The 18350-nt window shown below is 38.3% G+C and overlaps 1 protein-coding gene across 3 annotated transcripts in view; it reads right to left on the reverse strand.

Moving 5' to 3' along the window:
- Window positions 1-166: 166 nt before the first annotated feature.
- RNGTT (RNA guanylyltransferase and 5'-phosphatase) overlaps window positions 167-18350 on the reverse strand; it is a gene marked incomplete at both ends in the record, with an annotated part of 279010 nt that continues 260826 nt past the window's right edge. For all 3 annotated transcript variants that reach the window (XM_080700452.1, XM_080700451.1, XM_080700450.1), the window contains 2 exons: window positions 167-330; window positions 2609-2732. In XM_080700452.1, the coding sequence (XP_080556578.1) occupies window positions 167-330; window positions 2609-2732 (288 nt within the window). The remainder of the gene's footprint in view (window positions 331-2608; window positions 2733-18350) is intronic.

Genomic DNA, 18350 nt, shown 5'->3' on the forward strand with positions numbered 1-18350 from the left:
GCATCAAATATATACAGACTGGCTACAATACCTTTCTTTTAAAAAATCCAAGTGTGTATCAACATCAAGCTATACTTGTTTTTAATTTCTCTGGCTGCAAAAAATGGGGCAACAGCATTTATTCTTCATTCATCCTTCTCCTGGAGCCTGAAGTCAGAGGCAGGACTTAGGTTGAAGGTCGCGGCCTTTTGGGAGGTGGTGGGGGCATGAGCTCTGTGTCAGGATCCAGGTGATGCTTTCGCTTCTGTCCTTGAGAAGCTGCGGCACATCTGTCGATAAACTCAAACAGCATCTCCTTGGTGACGGGGTTTGAGATGCTATTGCACACAGCTGTGGACAAAGGGAGACGTGCATCACACATGAGGGTGAATTATGGTAGCTAACTCACCAAGGCTTGTAAGAAAGGTTTCCATCCCAGTAAGCCAAACACTGTCATTTTACTGACTGGATGACACACTTCAGATCACATTCATCTCCTCTTTCCTCTGCCCCTTAGATAAGTGCTATCCTAGTGGATACTCGTTCCTAGACTATTAATTTTAGAACAAAACTTAAACTATTTGGGTTATAAGGATGTCTTCACTATGGCTTTCTATCTCTCCAAAACACGTGTGTGTGTGTGTGTGTGTGTGTGTGTGTGTGTGTGTGTGTGTGTCTGTTACTGGGGATGGAACCCAGTGGTTTTCTACCTCCAAGCTATACCCGCAGCCCTATTTTTTATTCTTTATTTTGAAACAGGGTCTCCATTAGTTGCAAAGGGCTTCACTAAGCAGGCAAGGCTGGCCTCGAACAGCAATCCTCCTGTCTCAAGCTCCCAAGTACTGGGATTACAAGTGTGCACCCCATACCCAGCTTCAAAAATAATTTTTAATCTACCATGGTATAGTTCATATTCAACTAACACTTCTACAGGAAACGTGCACTAACATCTCTCAATCTTTGTTTTAGAAAGAAGCCCACTCTGTGAAACAAGTACCATAATATTGGCCACCATTCATGTGATATAGGAAGATTTCATTCTAGCTTTCAGACCATATTGGTGCATTTTAATAACTTCTCTGAAAATACAGAACATAATTGTCTAATAAACAGAGCATCTTTTCTTGAGTAATCAAAATTTAAAACCAACTGTTTTCATTTCATTTACCTATTTGGTTTTGGAAAACACTAGCTTAATTTCTTTCTTTCTTTCTTTTCTTTTTTTTTTGGAGGGGGGTACTGGGGATGGAACCCAGGGTTATTCTACCTCTATACACCCAGCCCTATTTTTTTAGTCTTTTTATGTTTGAAACAGGGTCTGAGTTGTAAAGGGCTAGGCTAAGTAGCTGAGGCTGTCCGTGAACCACGATTCTCCAGTCTCAGCCTCCCAAAAGCTGAGATCACAAGTGTACACCAGAAGAGACTTCCGGGAAGATGGCGACCGAGAAAAGCGGGGCTTAAGAGTCCCGCTAACAACCAATCTCCATTACCACAAAAAGAGCGCCTTTCATAGCCAGAAAACACCATCACCAGAAAAACAAAAAAACCACCAGGCTCCAGAGAGAAAGCGGACTGAGAACAGAGCTCAGGGCCACAGAGGAGACACACGCGCCCGAGGACGCGGCAGCAGCGCCATACTGCCGGCGGCAGCGGCGAACTCAGCGGACGGCTACAGCAAGCCGAGGTGAGCCGATGCAGAACAGCCAGGCGGGATCTTTCGGCGCAGACAGCATTTAAAGCTCCCAGTGGCTGAGCTCAGCACACGCTTTATTGAGACAGTGTCTCACTAAGTTGTGGAGGGCCTCACTAAGTAGCTGAAGCTAGCTGCAAAGCTGTGGTTGTCCTGTCTCAGTCTCCCAAGAACTAGGATTACAAGCATGTGCCACCATGCCCATTTTAGGAATAACTCTTTAAATTGCAAAACCCCAAATGGAAATCTCTATGCTTTCTCATAAGCCTATCATATCATCATGATCATGATAATCAACATTGTCCACACACTCTAAAAGTACACAAATCCATTAACATTTAATATTGGCTTTCACCTTTTTCACCACTGAAAATGCAATCCAGTGTCAATTGATAGTACCAGTAGGTGTACTTTATAAACTTAAATTAATTTGTGTTGTTCCTTATGAAAAATCTTAATTATTCTGGATTTCTAAAGTATTCAGACTGCACTCAAAGAACACATAGAAAGATAGCATAGCAGATTTTGTATTTTTAAAATGATTTTCATTTACTTTGTTTGTTGCTTGTAAAGCTATTTTAGGAGCTGGAAATTACATTTTTCCCCCTACTAATTTTGTCTTTTAGCATCTTGCAAACAATGGTCTTTATAGCTTTGAATAGGTCTGAAATTATCATGGCTTTTGTTGTTGTTGTTCAATAAATTCAACTTGAATGCAGCCCAATACCCTGCCCTTTACACTTCTCTTCTGGGTACAAGGCACAAGCCTACCAAGCTTGGAAAGGAGAACCTAAAGCCAAATGGTGCCAGTAAAGACCTACCATGGCACTGTTGTGGCCAAACAAGGAGGAAGTCCACAAGACTCGACTTTTTCAAGTACAAGAGCATGGTAACTTTTTCTCTTTCAAGTAAAGGAGCCACAGTGGGCTGTATACTCACCCATGGCAGTGTTGTAGGCATTAGGAAAACTTTTGTCTGTTCTCTGTCTCATGAAGACCCAGCTGTTGTTCTCAAATTTGCATTCTATAATTTTGTTGTCATACTGTTTTAGGTCTTTTGTCACCTGTTTTAAAAGAGAAGTGATGAAAATATTTAAATCATTTGAAAGGCTTTTTGCTTCCACTATGTGACAGACACATTATGAAATGCCAAAAACACCTCAGTAACTTCACACCAAGCTTTGTCATCTGAAGTATCTAATCGAGCCTGAAGAAATGGTGTGCACTCCCTTGTACACATGCTCATTTATCTGACATTTTATAAATAGTCACGAAAATGGTTGTCAATATATAGCAATTAAAAGAAGCTAAGCAGAAAGCAGCCACTTCTGGGCCAAATGCAAATATGTTACCATGGGGACCAAAGCCTTCAATATTGTCTCTGTCTCTGTGGCATTCAGAGTATTTTGCTTAGGTCTCACCAACTCTGAGTATATTGCTCAGGTCTCGCCAACTTTCAGAAGGGTCTCACCATCTAAATTCCTAAGTCAAAACTCTAAGGTATACCTCTTATTAGTTCAAAGAAAAAGTTGTACATAAAAAGTAAACAGCAGGATCAAATTTAGGCAATGTGCATCCTAAAATTTTGCTTTTCAAGCTGTGATAATTGACCTAATCTTTAGATTCTTAACCTTTTCCATTCCCAAACTAGTATGGCTCAGAGATGAAGCTCCTTTGACTTTCGTTGATGGGTTTTTTTGGCTTCTCCACATGATTGAATATGGATTACAACTTACTCTATCAAAGCTACCAAGTATCCATGGTAACTATAGAACCTTATAAAAGATATTCTATCAGGCTGTCAGGATGGTTTCATAAATAGGAACCTAAGCTTATCTTTGCAGTTTTCAAATCAAATGCCAGTCATGGTAATATTTTAATTCTGTCCTCGTTGTTCACAGCTAACAACTTTTCCTCACAATATGGTAGATTGCAATCATTTAACTTCATTAGCATTATTTGAAATGCTCTCATTTTTCTACCCACATATTCACCACCACCTAGGAATATGAAGGGAGGCAAATTTTTAAGAGATGCTTTCAATTCACAGATTAGGCAGTATGTGTCTTCACGAAAACTTTCAAATTGTATTTCTCTTCCCTTAATGATTATTTGATTGGGTCATTTGCATTTTCAACATATTTAGCAGGTCCATTATTTCAGTGGCTCTGAAACTAGGCATGTCCCCCCAAAGTGATGTTCCACTTACTAAACTTGCTAAATTTATTCTCAACTACTCATCATTTTTAATCTCAATTTTCTTGCCCTGCTTACTAGGGACTCACCTTTTTACTTTTGACTTATTACCTATATCTAACTACTGGGCAACCCATTCAATTAAGTAACTATTGTTATACCATATAGATGGCATAAAGAAATAAATTTTTAAACCCTATAAAGTCTCCACTTTCTAATTTCTAAAAACAGGTAAAGGAGTTTCCAATTTACTGGGTCACTGGAAGAATAATAAAGTACCTTGGATATTGTAGACAATCAATAAAACTAGTAATTGAAAATATAACTAGGAAAAAACATTCCTTTTTACAAATTGTGGTAAAAAAACAAATTTGCTATCTTAACAATTTTAAGTATATAATTCAGTAGTGTTAAATCTATTCTCATGGCACATTTATTGAAGAGGCTGTTTCTCCTCACTGTGTAGTCTTGGCAAATCATTTGGTTATATGTGTAAGGCTTTATTTTGTGTGCTCTAGTCTATTCTACTGGCCTACCTTTTTGCCTGTAATTAAGTATACTGTCTAAGTTACTATTGTTTTGTAACATGTTTTGAAATCAGGAAGTATGAAGCTTCAAACTTTGCTTTTCTGCAACTATGTGGGAACCCTGGAGATCCTGTATAAATTCTAGGATAGGTTTTCTGTTTCTATAAAAAATACCATTGGGAGTGTGTGTGTGTTTAACTGAGGATTACCACTGAGCTATACTCCTTGCCTTATTTTACTTTTCATTTGGAAACAGGGTCTTACTAAGTTGCTGAGGGCCCACTAAATTGTTGAGAGTGACCTCAAACTTTTAATTCTCCTGTCTCAGTCTCCCAAATTCTGGGATTACAGGTGTGCACCTCACACCTGGCTCACCATTGGAAGTTTGATAGATGGCACTGGATCTGTGGATTGTCAGGTAGTACAGATATTTGAACAATGATCACCAAATGTCATTTATTTGTATCTTCTTTGATTTCTTCTAACAAGAAGCACTGCTTATTTTCTGTTTTGTTTTTGTTTTTGCTTTTGAAGGTCTCGGGATGGAACCCAGGGGCATTTGACCTCCAAGCTACACCCCCTTCTCTATTTTTTATTCTTTATTTTTTTGAAACAGGGTTTCACTGAGTTGCAAAGGGCCTCACTAAGTAGCTGAGGTTGTCCTCGAACTGCACTCCTTTGGTCTGAGCCTCCCGAATGCTGAGATTACAAGCGTGCACCAGCACGCCCGGCTTATTTTCTGTTTTTAAAAAACAACTTGTCAAGTAAATTCATTGGAAGAATCATGCTGACATGAAAAGGTACACTTGGAAATCAGCTGTCAAGAAAATTATATCATGCATTTTACAAGAATGGGGCCTGCTAATCAACAATGTGCAGTCTGTACTTTTACTGGCAAGCAACTGTGATAACCCTGTATCATATAGCTTATCATTCTTGTGTTCTCAGTTTCAGAAATGCTATGAATAATGTGTTACTCAATCTGACTAATCTGACTATAGCAATTAAGCGGTATATGTATATCTGTTTGGCCAAGCATTAACAATCTGTAACAGGAAAATGCAACTGCAAGTGCAACTGCCACTACTAACTTAAATACATTTCCACGTTCAAGAACAGTTCATTGTTCTTGAACAATGCCAGTTATATTCTCAAGATAGATGCACAGCAAGGTACTAATTTGATTAGGTATTAAAATACATTTAACTGATAAGAATAATATTTCCCATCTGTGTATAAACTAAAGATAGTTTTCACTAATGGTCAGATCAAGAGAATGATTGGCATACATGGAGGAATTTAATTTTAGTATCCATATTCTAATTTGTTACTATGACAATAATCATCCTCAGCCAATTACATATTATTATTTACTAAAATAGGACATCGTTAGGCCTTCTATAATCAAGTATAGAAGCAAAAGAAAAAATATTTACAAATCAGAATTTCACTTTGTACTCATAATTACACTAAATTAATGAAGTTTGTTTCTTGGGAAAGAAAGGTAAAAGGCAGTATATTTTATATTGAAAAAATGTTCATGCATCCATCCAATTGAATACTGCACTTTTATAGTATTTGAATCTACCAATAATCTAGGGTTAAGAGACTACAAGGTGAGACTGGACCTAGTACCTCTGACAATTTTAAATAAGCACTTCAAAGATAACACTTGGAATGAAATACCCAAAACAGAGGCAGGAAGAATTGTAGTTGCTCTATTAGGCCACCTTTTTTACAGAATTTATTTTTTGTAATCTTAGTGGGAGTAGACTAAAAGTGCACACAATCACGTTGGCAGAAGAGATGTGCACAAAGTAGGCTAAGTGGTGTTTCTATTTCTCGGGTGGGACAGGAGCCTTTAGAATAGTGCCCTGCTCCTTGTGAGTCCAGTGTAGTTATCAAAAGCTCATCTTTTTTTTTTCTTTTTCTTCTTCTTTTTTATAACAGAGAGACTGCACAAAGGCACGGAGGCGGGTGGTTTCTCTTAAGTAATTTGCTATGAAGACACTTTAAAATAATAAATATACATATTCTGAGAAAGCTGCCAGGGAGCTGTTTTCTTTAATTTTTAATTTTGAAATAATTTCAGATTGACAGAAAAGTTGTAAAGATAGTACAGAGAGTTTCTGTTTTTCCTTCCCCCAGCTTCCTCTATTGCTTATATTTTATATATGATGTTATATTTATCAAGTCTAAAAAAATTAACACTGGCATAACACAATTAAAATTGAACTACATATTTTACTAGTTTTTCATTAACATCTTTATTCTAGGACCCAATCCAGGAAATCACATTGCGTTTAATTGCCACATATCTACTTAGTCTCTTCCATCTGTGAGAGTTTTTCCTTCATACTTCTTTTTTTAATTTTTTTTTTATTGGTCCTAGGGATTGAGCCCACGGGTTTTCTACCACTGAGCTACACCCCCAGCCCTAATTAATTATTTTGAAATAGGGTCTCACTCAGTTACTGAGTGTGTTTAAGTTATTGAGCCTGTCCTTGAACCCACAATCCTCCTGTCTCAGCCACCCAAGTCCAAGGATTACAGGCATGTGCCACCATGCCTGGCAGGTTTTCCTCCATACTTTTGAACACTAGTTATTTTGTAAGATGTTCTTCAATTTGGGATTTTTCTGATGTTTGTTCATGATGAGACTAAGGTTTGGAGGGAAGTGCCCTTTTCATTGTGTATCTGGGAATATTATTGGTGATGTTAACCTTGATTACTTAATTAAAGTGGCATGTGCTAGGCTTCTGTGCTATAAAATCTCTACTGTATATCCTTTCCATAGTCCATTGGTTAGTTGTGAGTCTCTATGTCTAGCCCCATTCAAGGAGAGGGGAATTAAGCTCTACTTCCTAGAAGGAAGGGTATCAAAGAATTTGTGGGCATTTATTTAAACTACCATAGAAATTATATATTTCTTAGAGGAGGTAACTCTGATGTAAATATCCTGCCTCTCAAAGTTTCCATCATTCCTTTTCATCATCATCCATAGATTTTGCTGTAATGATTATTACCATGGTAAAAACAAAATTTTCTATTTCTTCCATGCCTTGTACATTTACTATCTGGACTTCTATGAAGGAGATTTGCCCCTTCTCCTTTTTTTTTCTTTTTTTGGTGGTACTGGGGTTCCTGGAAACCCTTCTACCTCTGGGTTACACTCCCAGACCTATTTTTATAGATTTTTTAAATTTTGGAAACAAGGTCTCTTAAGCCAGCAAGGCTGGCTTCATACCAGCACGATCCTCCTGTCTCTGCCTCCCAAGCGCCGGGATTACAAGCGTGCACCACCACGCCCGGCTTCATTTGTTTCTTATATGCCCCTGGGAACTTTCAGGTTGGTTCCTGTGTCTTGTCAACTTGCTTCCGCTTTTTCTCAATGGAGTCCTCTAAGGGTTTCTAATTTTAAGAACAAAATACCTCTTCAATAGTCCAGTGTATGCTAAGAAAGTATCACTACCACTTATTTTGTTCAAAATTTAAAATTACCATTGAGAGGAGGGATTGGGAAGCAGGAAGAAAGATGAAAGAAAGAAGGAATATGGAAGATGAATACATGAGACTAAGAACAAGTTTGAACATAGACGTTTCTACCTGCCTTTTGTGACCTGCTATCGGGAGTTGACCATTTCTTCTTTTCTGAAGTTATCATTCTACTTTTTAATAATTTAAATTCTACCTTGACTTTGTAACACAAAGTAGATTTTAAAACATATCTCAAGTAAATGAACTAAAAAACTTGTTTTCATGTAAATAACTTCATTTTTTAGTGCTTATGAGGACACAGAAAATAAAACAAGTAACTCAGAAATGAAAAGCTATGATGAAAGTTTTTCAAGTGGTGGCACAGTGGTATAAACAGCTGAAGTCTCAATTAGTAGGTAAGAAAAACCTTTTAGAACAACTACACTATAGTAGGGTAATCATGACTTGATTACTTTTAGAAAATGCACATGTCTACTAGAAGTAAAATACTTGGAAAATTACTTTTTAGAAAACATGCTAGACCTACCACCAGCTATACTCTATGTTTATTCTTTTTTATTTGAAACAGGGTCTCATTAAGTTGTGGAGGGCCTCACTAAGTAGCCGAGGCTGGCCAAGAACCTGTAATACTCCTGTCTTAGCCTCCCAAGTACTGGGATTACAAGCATGTTTCACCACATTAAATAATTAGTGGCTCCTGGCCACTAATTTATTTATTTAATTTTATTTGTACTAAGGATTAAACACAGGACATTAATCTACCACTTTTTGTGTGTGTGTGGAACTGAGGTTTTGAACCTAGGGGTATTCTACCTCCGAGCTACACCTCCAGCCCTATTTTTTATTCTTTATTTTGAAACAGAGTCTCACTAAGTTGTAGAAGGTCTCACTAAGTAGCTGAGGCTGTCCACGAACTTGTGATCCTCCTGTCTCAGCCTGCCAAGTACTAGGATTACAAGTGTGCGCCACCATGCCCAGCTAATTTACTAATTTTAAGCTGTTCTTCCACTAACATCTATTGCTTATGCCTCTATAATCAAATATGAATGCCACACTTTGCGTTTGCAAAGTAGGAACACAATGGCAGAGGTCTTTCCATCATAAAGGGATGAATCCATAAAACTATATGACTAATTATTTAATAAGTAAAATCATTAGGTATTCTCTTGGCTTAGAGGTGCTGCATATGAGGTGTTTAAGCCTCTGGGTCAGTCATTAAACTATGACAGCAGCCAATTAAAAAGGAGGCAGCTTTAATTTAGCCTTATTTACCCATTACAAACAAGTTGCTTCCAATAAAATCAATTAGTTGTGGTTATCATTTAAAATATGACAATCTACATGGACAATATAGATCAGCAGTAACAGAGTGGTTATTGATATATGGTAAAATTAAGAATAAATTTTTTATTTTTTTTCTCTGTATTTTATAATATTTTCTAGTTTCTGTATCACATATGTCTAACTTTTATAATTTTTTAATAAAAAATCTTAAATTATGCTTCATTAAAGATGATATCAATTTGGCTTTTAATGTAAATGTACAAAAATAGGAAGAAATAAGCATTTGAGGAAGACAAAATATCTTGCAATAAGGCCCTATGCCTATAGTCCCCAAACTGCAAGGAGGCCCCTGGGGGCTGCAGCAAACTCACAGGGTACTGTAGATTGTGTGTATGTATGTCTGTGTGTGGGTAGCTACACTCCTTGTCCTATTTCTTATTCATTTTGAAACAGGGTCTCACTAAGTTGTAGAGGGCCTCACTAAACTTGATCCTCCTATGCTCCACCACACCAGGCCCCAGGGGCATTGTACCTCTGAGCTACACACTCCCCAGCCCAATTTTATTGTTTATTTGAAACAAAGTCTCACTAGGTTGCTGAGGGCCTCACTGAGTTGCTGAGGCTATCTTCAAACCTGCAATCCTCCTATCTCAGTCTCCCAAGTACTGGGACTACAGGCATGCACCACCATATTCAGCTGGCACTGTGGATATTTTTTATTTCTAAGTAAACACAATGACAGGTACTAGACACCATGCAATTATGCGAATTACCAGTTAAAGGGAATTCAGTTTCAATACCAGATTCCTTTAGGTAACATTATGTCCTTGCAAAACTGAATTTTTGGCAGTTGTTTCGATTGAAAAACATATGAAAAAAAAAAAGTGAAGTAGGACATGAGGTTGCTGGTATCCAATCTGATTTTTTGAGAAGTTATACAGTCCTTAGCACATGCTAAATTGTTAGAACATAAATGCTTAGCTGTACGGCTCTATCGACTTAATAAGTAAAATCATCAGGTATTTCTCTTGGCTTAGAGGTGCTGCATATGAGTCAACATGCATAGAGAAAGCTCAACAACCTCTGTCTTAAATTCTCATTCATCCTTCCCCAGATCCTAGTCTTATCTGAGGCTTAATGGAAACTAAGGAAATAGGCAAAACCATTGCTCAAGGTGCTGAAACCAGATCATGGTACAGGATGAGACTTTCTTTTTTTTTTTTTTTTTTTGGTGGTACTGGGGTTCCTGGAAGCCCTTCTACCTTTGGGCTACACTCCCAGACCTATTTTTTACATTTTCATTTTGGAAACAGGGTCTCCTAAACCAGCGTGCGCGGCTGGCTTCGAACCTGCGCGATCCTCCTGTTTCTGCCTCCCAAGCGCGGGGATTACAAGCGTGCGCCACCACGCCCGGCCAGGATGAGACTTTCTATCAAGTTAGTTTTGTTTACTTTGATCTAGATCACTAACTGTACACACCTCATTGATCTCCCCATTGTAAGGGCACCTGGTCTAGAGTAGACCCTCAAAGACAGTGTTTACTATGTTCAAGACAATCAAAAGCCTCAGCTTATCAAACACCTACTTATTCGATACAGTAAGCCAGACCTATCCCTAAGCCTTTTTCTGCCTCATTTTCTCCTTCCTATTCTTTTTCCCTCCAAAGCAAAGCAGAAGGTTTTAGGGCTTTAAATCTTCCATTTATCACAAAAATTAATGTAACATTTGTACTTTTTACTAATAAGATGCAAGGTCTTTTCTATTGTGGTATTAAAGACAGTTTCCCTTTTGACAATGAATAACATATACACACCCTCCTTTTCATTAGTCAGATGACATCAACTATTTATTTTTATATAAATATTAATGACTTATTAATTGAGTACTTAGTAATGTGCTATGCATTACAGATTAGTGATTTATATACATAGTCTCATTTAATTTGAACCCTAATGCTTTGAAGTAGAAAATATCTTAATGCCCTTTCACAGGCATAAAAACTAAAGCTTGAAGTAATTAAAATATCTTACACAGTTACAAACCTAAAAAGTAGAACAACAAAGTCTCAAATACATGTTTCCCTGTCCAATAGTACAAAGTCCTATCAAATCCCACTAGCTATTACAAGACATTGCACTCTATGGAAAGTAAATGTAGAATGAAGCGAACAAGGTCATATTCCTGCTCAATTTTGGCTGCAATTGTGTACAAAAATCTCTGCACATATAAGCATAAAAAGCCAGTCATATGAAACACGAAGACAACTGGATTTCACTCAGTCCTGTGCCAGGGTCCTTGCAGCAGGCAGCATTGCATCTAGGCTTCTGAAAACCGATCTCAACCCGTCTTAAGACAGCTCCAAAAATGCCATGTTAAGATACTAAAGCAGTGCTCCAAAGAACAAAATTACAAAAAAATAAAATAAATCAACCAAACAACAGCAAAACCCGTTTTGAAACAAGTTTTTTGTACCTTTTCTAAGTTTTAAATAGCCTATTCTAGCACTACAGTCAAAAGAGAAGTAAATGTTTCATTTAAACACTAGTTTATAGAATACACTCAACTATCAATTATCAAACACCAATGTGGGCTATGAGTGTTAGTTGATATACAGAATTCATCTAAAAGAGAGTTAGGCTGGATGTAACATTTTATAGTCAAGTATTTATCTACTTGCTGGGTGTGGTGGCACATTCCTGTGATCACAGCTGCTTGGGAGGCTGAGGCTGCAGGATGGTGAATTTGAGAAATCAGCCTTGGCAACACAATGAGACCCTGCCTTAAAACAAAACAACAAATAACCTCCTAAAACTAACAACAAAGTATTCATCTACTTCGCATCTGCCACGATGGGCATCATTCTTTAGTTTTTTTCCAATGTAGCCTTCACATTTCCAATCAAGAATAACTGCAGAGTTCAACCATCTCTATGTCAGATGGACTTGTAATTGACCCCTCAGTATTTTCTTGCATAATAAACCACGGCCTCCTCAAACATTTCTCTCTTCTAGGCTTCCAGGACACACACTGTGGCTTCCTTCTCTCTCTTCTAAAGCTTCGTTGTTAACTCCTCTTCTGAAATTAGTGAGCCCCCACAGGCATGTCAAGATCTTTCCTTACTCTAGCAATCTTTTTACCTCTGTAACCTTTAAATGTCATCTATACATAGATAACCCCCAAACTTATCTCTCGTCATGTTTTCAGAGCTATAGCTCCATTTTTCTCTCATCCAACAAGTACTAATAAGCAGCTACTTGGTGACACAACAGTGACTAAGTAGAGTCAATCCTTGCCCTTTGCAGTGTAGTCTGGTGTGAAGAGCAAACAGTAAACAAGTAAACAGTTAACATTATGATAGTCTAAAAGGAAAACAGAATGCGTAATAGACACTAACAATGGGAGAAAGGCACCTAGTTTCAAGTGGAGGAGTTTAAGGAGATTATATTTAAGTTTACAAGATGATAAGAACCCAGTTTACTGAAGGGAAGAAAGAGGAGTTAAAAGTAAATACAAGCCGGGCGTGGTGGTGCACGCTTGTAATCCCAGCATTTGGGAGGCTGAGACCCGGGGGATCGCGGTTCGCGGACAGCCTCAGCTACTTAGGCTCTTTGCAACTCAGTGAGACCTGGTTTCAAAATAAAGAATAAAAAATAGGGCAGGGGGTGTAGCTCGGAGGTCAAATGCCCCTGGGTTCCATTCCCAGACCCACACACACAAAAATAAATAAATAAATAAATAAATAAATAAATAAATAAATAAATAAAAATAAATAAATAAATACAAGTAGGCAGGGAGAGAGGGGGAAGCATTCTTCAGGTAGTGATTAACAGTGTGTCCAGAGGCATGTGGTAAGTGGACTGTATGACACTGGTATGTTGAAGCTACAAAGTTAGGCAATGCAACCAAAAACAATGTCTCCATAAGCCTGTGACAGGGGCTCACACAGATGTGACTCGTCCCCCAGCTCGTCCTCTTACCCCTGCACATATCCTTCTACACATACACACATACCATGTATGCCTCTTTCAGCTACCTAGCTGACACCTTTTCTCTCTTGCGCTAACAATTGAGCCCAGGGCCTCATGTATGCCAGGTAGGCACTCTACCACTGAGCTACACACATCCTGGCCCCTGTTTGACACCTTGATTTAGATGTTACATAGACTTCTCAAATCCAACATGTTCAAAACTCAACTTTTATCTTTTTCCATAGTCCATAGTCCAAATCACAGTCCAAGTCACCATTGTCTTTCACATTCTCCCTCTACATCTCCCCCATCTCACCAATTTTTTTTATGCTGTAGCTAGATTTACTACTACAAAGCATTAAACCAACCAGGTTACTCCTCTGCTTATTAAAACAAAAGAAGTACAGATTGGAGAGGAAGAATAAAACTCTACTCACAGATGCATGACTTAAATGGAATGAATCCACAGGAGTCTCCTCGAACTAAAAAAAAACCTAACAAGGATGCAGAATAGAATGACACTAAATATACTCACAAGTAGATACAGAATATGTGAAAAATAAAATGTATTTCTATATAGCAATAATATAAACATAGAAAATTTAAAGTTAGAAGCATTTTATGGTGTATTAAAAACTAAAAACCACAAAATAAATGCCATTGTCAACATGATCCACATTATGATGTGAGACTATAGTGCCCCAATAAAAAACAATTAAAAAAGAAATATTTGAGTATAAATCTTAAAAGATCAGTATCAGCCAGGCGTGGTGGCACATGCTTGTAATCCCAGCATTTGGGAGGTGGAGACCAGAGGATTGTGGTTCATGGACAGCCTCAGCTACTTAGCAAGGCCCTTCACAACTCCGTGAGACCCTATTTAAAAAAATAATAAAAAGACTAAAAAATAGGCCCAGAGGTGTAGCTTGAAGGTAGAATGCCCCTGGGTTCCACCCCTAGTACCGGAAAATAAATAAATAAGTAAATAAATAATAAAAGAATAGTATCTGTATACTGACAACTATAAACTATTAATGAAATACAGAAATCAGAGGACCTAAATAAATAGATACTATACTCATGAATTGAAGATTCAATATTATTAAAATATCAATTCTCCCTAAAGCAGTTTATAGATTTGACATAATCATAAGCAAAATTCCAACTGAATTTTTAATAGATATTAACAATTTGAATCTAAAATTTCTATGGAGAACAAAAGAAACTAGAACAGTTAAAACAATTTTGAAAAAGAAAAACAAAGCTGAAAATGGTGTTACTGACTTCAAGATTTTGTATAAGCTGGGCATGTTGGGGTGTGCCTCTCATCCTACTCCTTGGGAGGCCCCTGTGGAACTCTCTTTTTCTTTTTTCTTTTTTCTTTGTGGTACTGGGGGTGGAACCCAGAGGCTTTCTACTTCCGGGCTATACTCCCAGACCCATTTTATATTTTATTTGGAAACAGGGTCTCACTAAGTTGCTGAGAGCCTCACCAAGTAGCTGAGGCTGGCTTCGAACCTGTGCGATCCTCCTGTCTCAGCCCCCCAAGCATGGGGATTACAAGCGTGCGCCACCACACCTGGCTATTGGTGAAACTCTTGAACATTATGTTAAGTGAGATCAGCCAAGCACAGAAAGAGAAGGGACTTACGCGTTCTCTAATATGCTCAAACTAGGGAGTATTAGGGATACCAGAGGGACTCCAGACAATGGAGGAGAAACCTCAAAAAACTAGAATGGAAGGATAGGAGAGGAAGAAGGCTGAGGTTGATTAATAAAGGACCTATATCCAAACTTGTGTAAAAATATAAATATAGCATGGTTAACCTGGACACTCATTGCTGGGGGGGGGGATGTGGGGAGAGGGTACCAAGTATAGTCTGAATATATGCCATTTTCAATATTTTCCACATAAAAAATATAAAAAAGTAAAAGAATAAAATAGGGCTTGGGTTGTAGCTCAGAGGTAGAATCTCTCTGGATTCAGTATCAAATAACACACACACACACACACACACACACACACACGACAGTATTAAGTTATAGTAATCAAAGCCAGGTGTGGTGGCACAAACCTGTAATCCCAGCATTCGGGAGGCTGAGACAGGAGGATCAACAGTTCACAGCCAGATTCAGCTACTTAGCCCTTTGCAACTCAGTGAGAGCCTGTTTCAAAACAAATAATAAAAAATTGGGCTGGGGTTGTAGCTCAGAGGTAGAATGTCCCTGGTTCCATCCCCAGTACCGCCCAAACAAACAAACAAACAAACAAACAAAGTTACAGTAATAAAGACAGTGTAGTACTGACAGTGTAGTACTGATTAGCAGAAGCGATACAGACCAGCAGAACAGAATAGCTTAGAAATAGATCATAAATATAAAGTCAACTGATATTTGACAAAGGTGCAAAAGCAAAGCAATGGACAAAGGGTGGTCTTCTCAATGAATAAAGCTGGAACAACTGGATATTCATATGCAAAATATGTAATTAAGCCTATGTCACTCACATACAAATTAAATAAAAAGAGAAAGAACACCTAAACATAAAATAAGAAACTATAAAACTTCTGAAACAAAATAGAAGAAAATCTTTGTGAACTAGGGTTAGGCAAAACTTCACAGACCTGCCAGGTGTGGTGGTGCAAGCTTGTAATCCCAGCATTTGGGAGGTTGAGACCGGAGGATCTGGCTCGCAGACAGCCTCAGCTACTTAATGAGGCCCTCCGCAATTAGTGAAACCCTGTTTCAAAATAAAAGAATAAAAAACAGGGTTGGGGGTGTAGCTCGGAGGTTGAATGCCTGTGGGTTCCATCCCTAGACCCGCAACAAAACAAAACAAAACAAACAAAAAACAAAACAAACAAAAAACAAAACTTCACAGACGTAACACAAAAAAAGATCCACTAAATAAAAACTAAACTGTATCAAAACTTAAAATGTATGTTCTCTAAAGACACTGTTAAGAGAATGAGAAGGCAAGATACAAATTAGGGTAAAATATTTGCAAATCACATATCTCACAAAGTACTTGCATCTAGAATACATTAAAAAATCTAAAAACTCAATGAAGAGAAAAACAATTCAACTTTAAATGGGTGGTATGTGCTTGTACTCACAGTACTTGTGAGACTGAGGTGGCAAGATCACTTGAAGCCAGGAGTTTGAGACCAGCCTGGGTAACAGCTATATCTCAGTTTGAAAGGAAAGAAGGAAAGAAGGAAGGAAGGAGAAAGGGGGGGGAGGGAGAGAGGGAAGAAGGGAATAAGGAAGGAAGGAAGGAAAGAAAGAAGGAAGAAAGGAAGAAAAACCCAAAAGGGGCAGAAAATTTGAGTAGAAACTTCACTAGTCTCTGTCTGTCTGTCTGTCTGTCTGTCTGTCTGTCTGTCTATCTATCTATCTATCTGGAGAGAGAAAGAGAGCGAGAGTGAGAGCAAGAGAGGGAGAGGGAGAGAGAGACAACCAATAAGCACATGGAAAATGCTTAAAATTATTAGTCATTACGGAGCTGTAGATGGTGGCACATGCTCGTAATCCTAGCATTTGGGAGGCTGAGACAGGAAGATCGTGGTTCGAGAACACCCTCAGCTACTTAGTGAGGCCCTCTGCAACTTAGTGAGACCCTGTTTCAAAAAATAATAATAAAAAATAGGGCTGGAGGTATATCTCGAAAGTAGAATGTCCCTGGGTTCCATTCTCAATACCACAATAAACAAATAAATAAATAAAATCATTAATCATTATGGAAATGAAAACTGAAATCACAGTGAGATACTACTATATATCTATTAGAAGTCTAAGGCCGGGCATGGTAGCACACACTTGTAATCCCCGCACTTGGGAGGCGGAGACAGAAGGATCGTGCAGGTTCGAAGCCAGCCTCCCTTAAGAGACCCTGTTTCCAAATAAAAAATATAAAAATAGGTCTGGGAGTGTAGCCCGAAGGTAGAAGAGTTTCCAGGAACCCCAGTACCACCAAATATAAAAATTAAAAAAAAAAAGTGTAAGAGCCGGGCGTGGTGGCGCACACTTTAATCCCCACGCTTGGGAGGCTGAGACAGGAGGATCGCATAGGTTTGAAGCCAGCCTCAGCTATTTAGTGAGACCCCGTTTCCAAATAAAATATAAAATAGGTCTGGGAATATAGCCTGGAGGTAGAAGGCCTCTGGGTTCCATCCTCAGTACCCCCCTCCCAAAAAAAAAAGAAGTCTAAAATAAACTGAGCTTGGTAGCAAGTGCCTGTAATCCCTATACTTGGGAAGTTGAAAAAGGGGAATTGCAGGTTCACTATCAACAATTTAAGAAAAACCCTTAACAACTTACCAAGATCCTGTTTCAAAACAAACAAACAAGCAAACAAACAGGTCTAGCTCAGAGATAGAATTCTCCTGGATTCAATCCCTATTGCCAAAACAAAGTCTAAAGTAAAAATATTGATAATATTAAGTGTTGACAACATGCAGAACTACTGATCTCTCACTCACTGCTAGAAATGTAATATGATATAACCACTTTGGAAAACACTGTGGAAGTTTATCTAAAAATTTTTTTGTGTGTGTGGTACTGGGGTTCCTGGAAACCCTTCTACCTCCAGGCTACACTCCCAGGCCTATTTTACATTTTTATTTGGAAACAGGGTCTCTTCTGCCAGTGAGGCTGGCTTCGAACCTGCGTGATCCTCCTGTCTCCGCCTCCCAAGTGTGGGGATTACAAGTGTGCACCACCACGCCTGGTGAGTTTATCTATAAATTTAAACATGTACCAACCATAAGAACCAGTAATCTCACTTCTAAGCATTACCCAAAAGAAATGAAAATGTTCACAACGGTTATGTTTATAATCATCTAAATCTGGGTATAATTTAAATGCCCTTCAAATAGTGAACAGAAAAACAAGCTGTGATACAGCCATAAAATAAAATATTACCCAGAAATAGGACTATTGATGAGTAATTGATAAATATAACAATATGGATGAATTTCAAATGTGCTGTGCTAACTTAAAGAAGTAATTCTTAGAGCTGGGCGTGTTGGAGCACGCTTGTAATCCCAGCATTTGGGCAGCTGAGACAGGAGGATCGCGGTATGCAAACAGCCTGAGCTACTACTTAGTGAGGGGCCTTTGCAACTCAGTGAGACCCTGTTGCAAAATAAGAATAAAAAGTAAGGCTGGGATGTAGATCAGAGGTAGAATGTCCCTGGGTTCCATCCCC

The sequence above is a fragment of the Muscardinus avellanarius genome (assembly GCF_963383645.1).
Source record: "Muscardinus avellanarius genome assembly, chromosome: 8".
NCBI lineage: Eukaryota > Metazoa > Chordata > Mammalia > Rodentia > Gliridae > Muscardinus > Muscardinus avellanarius.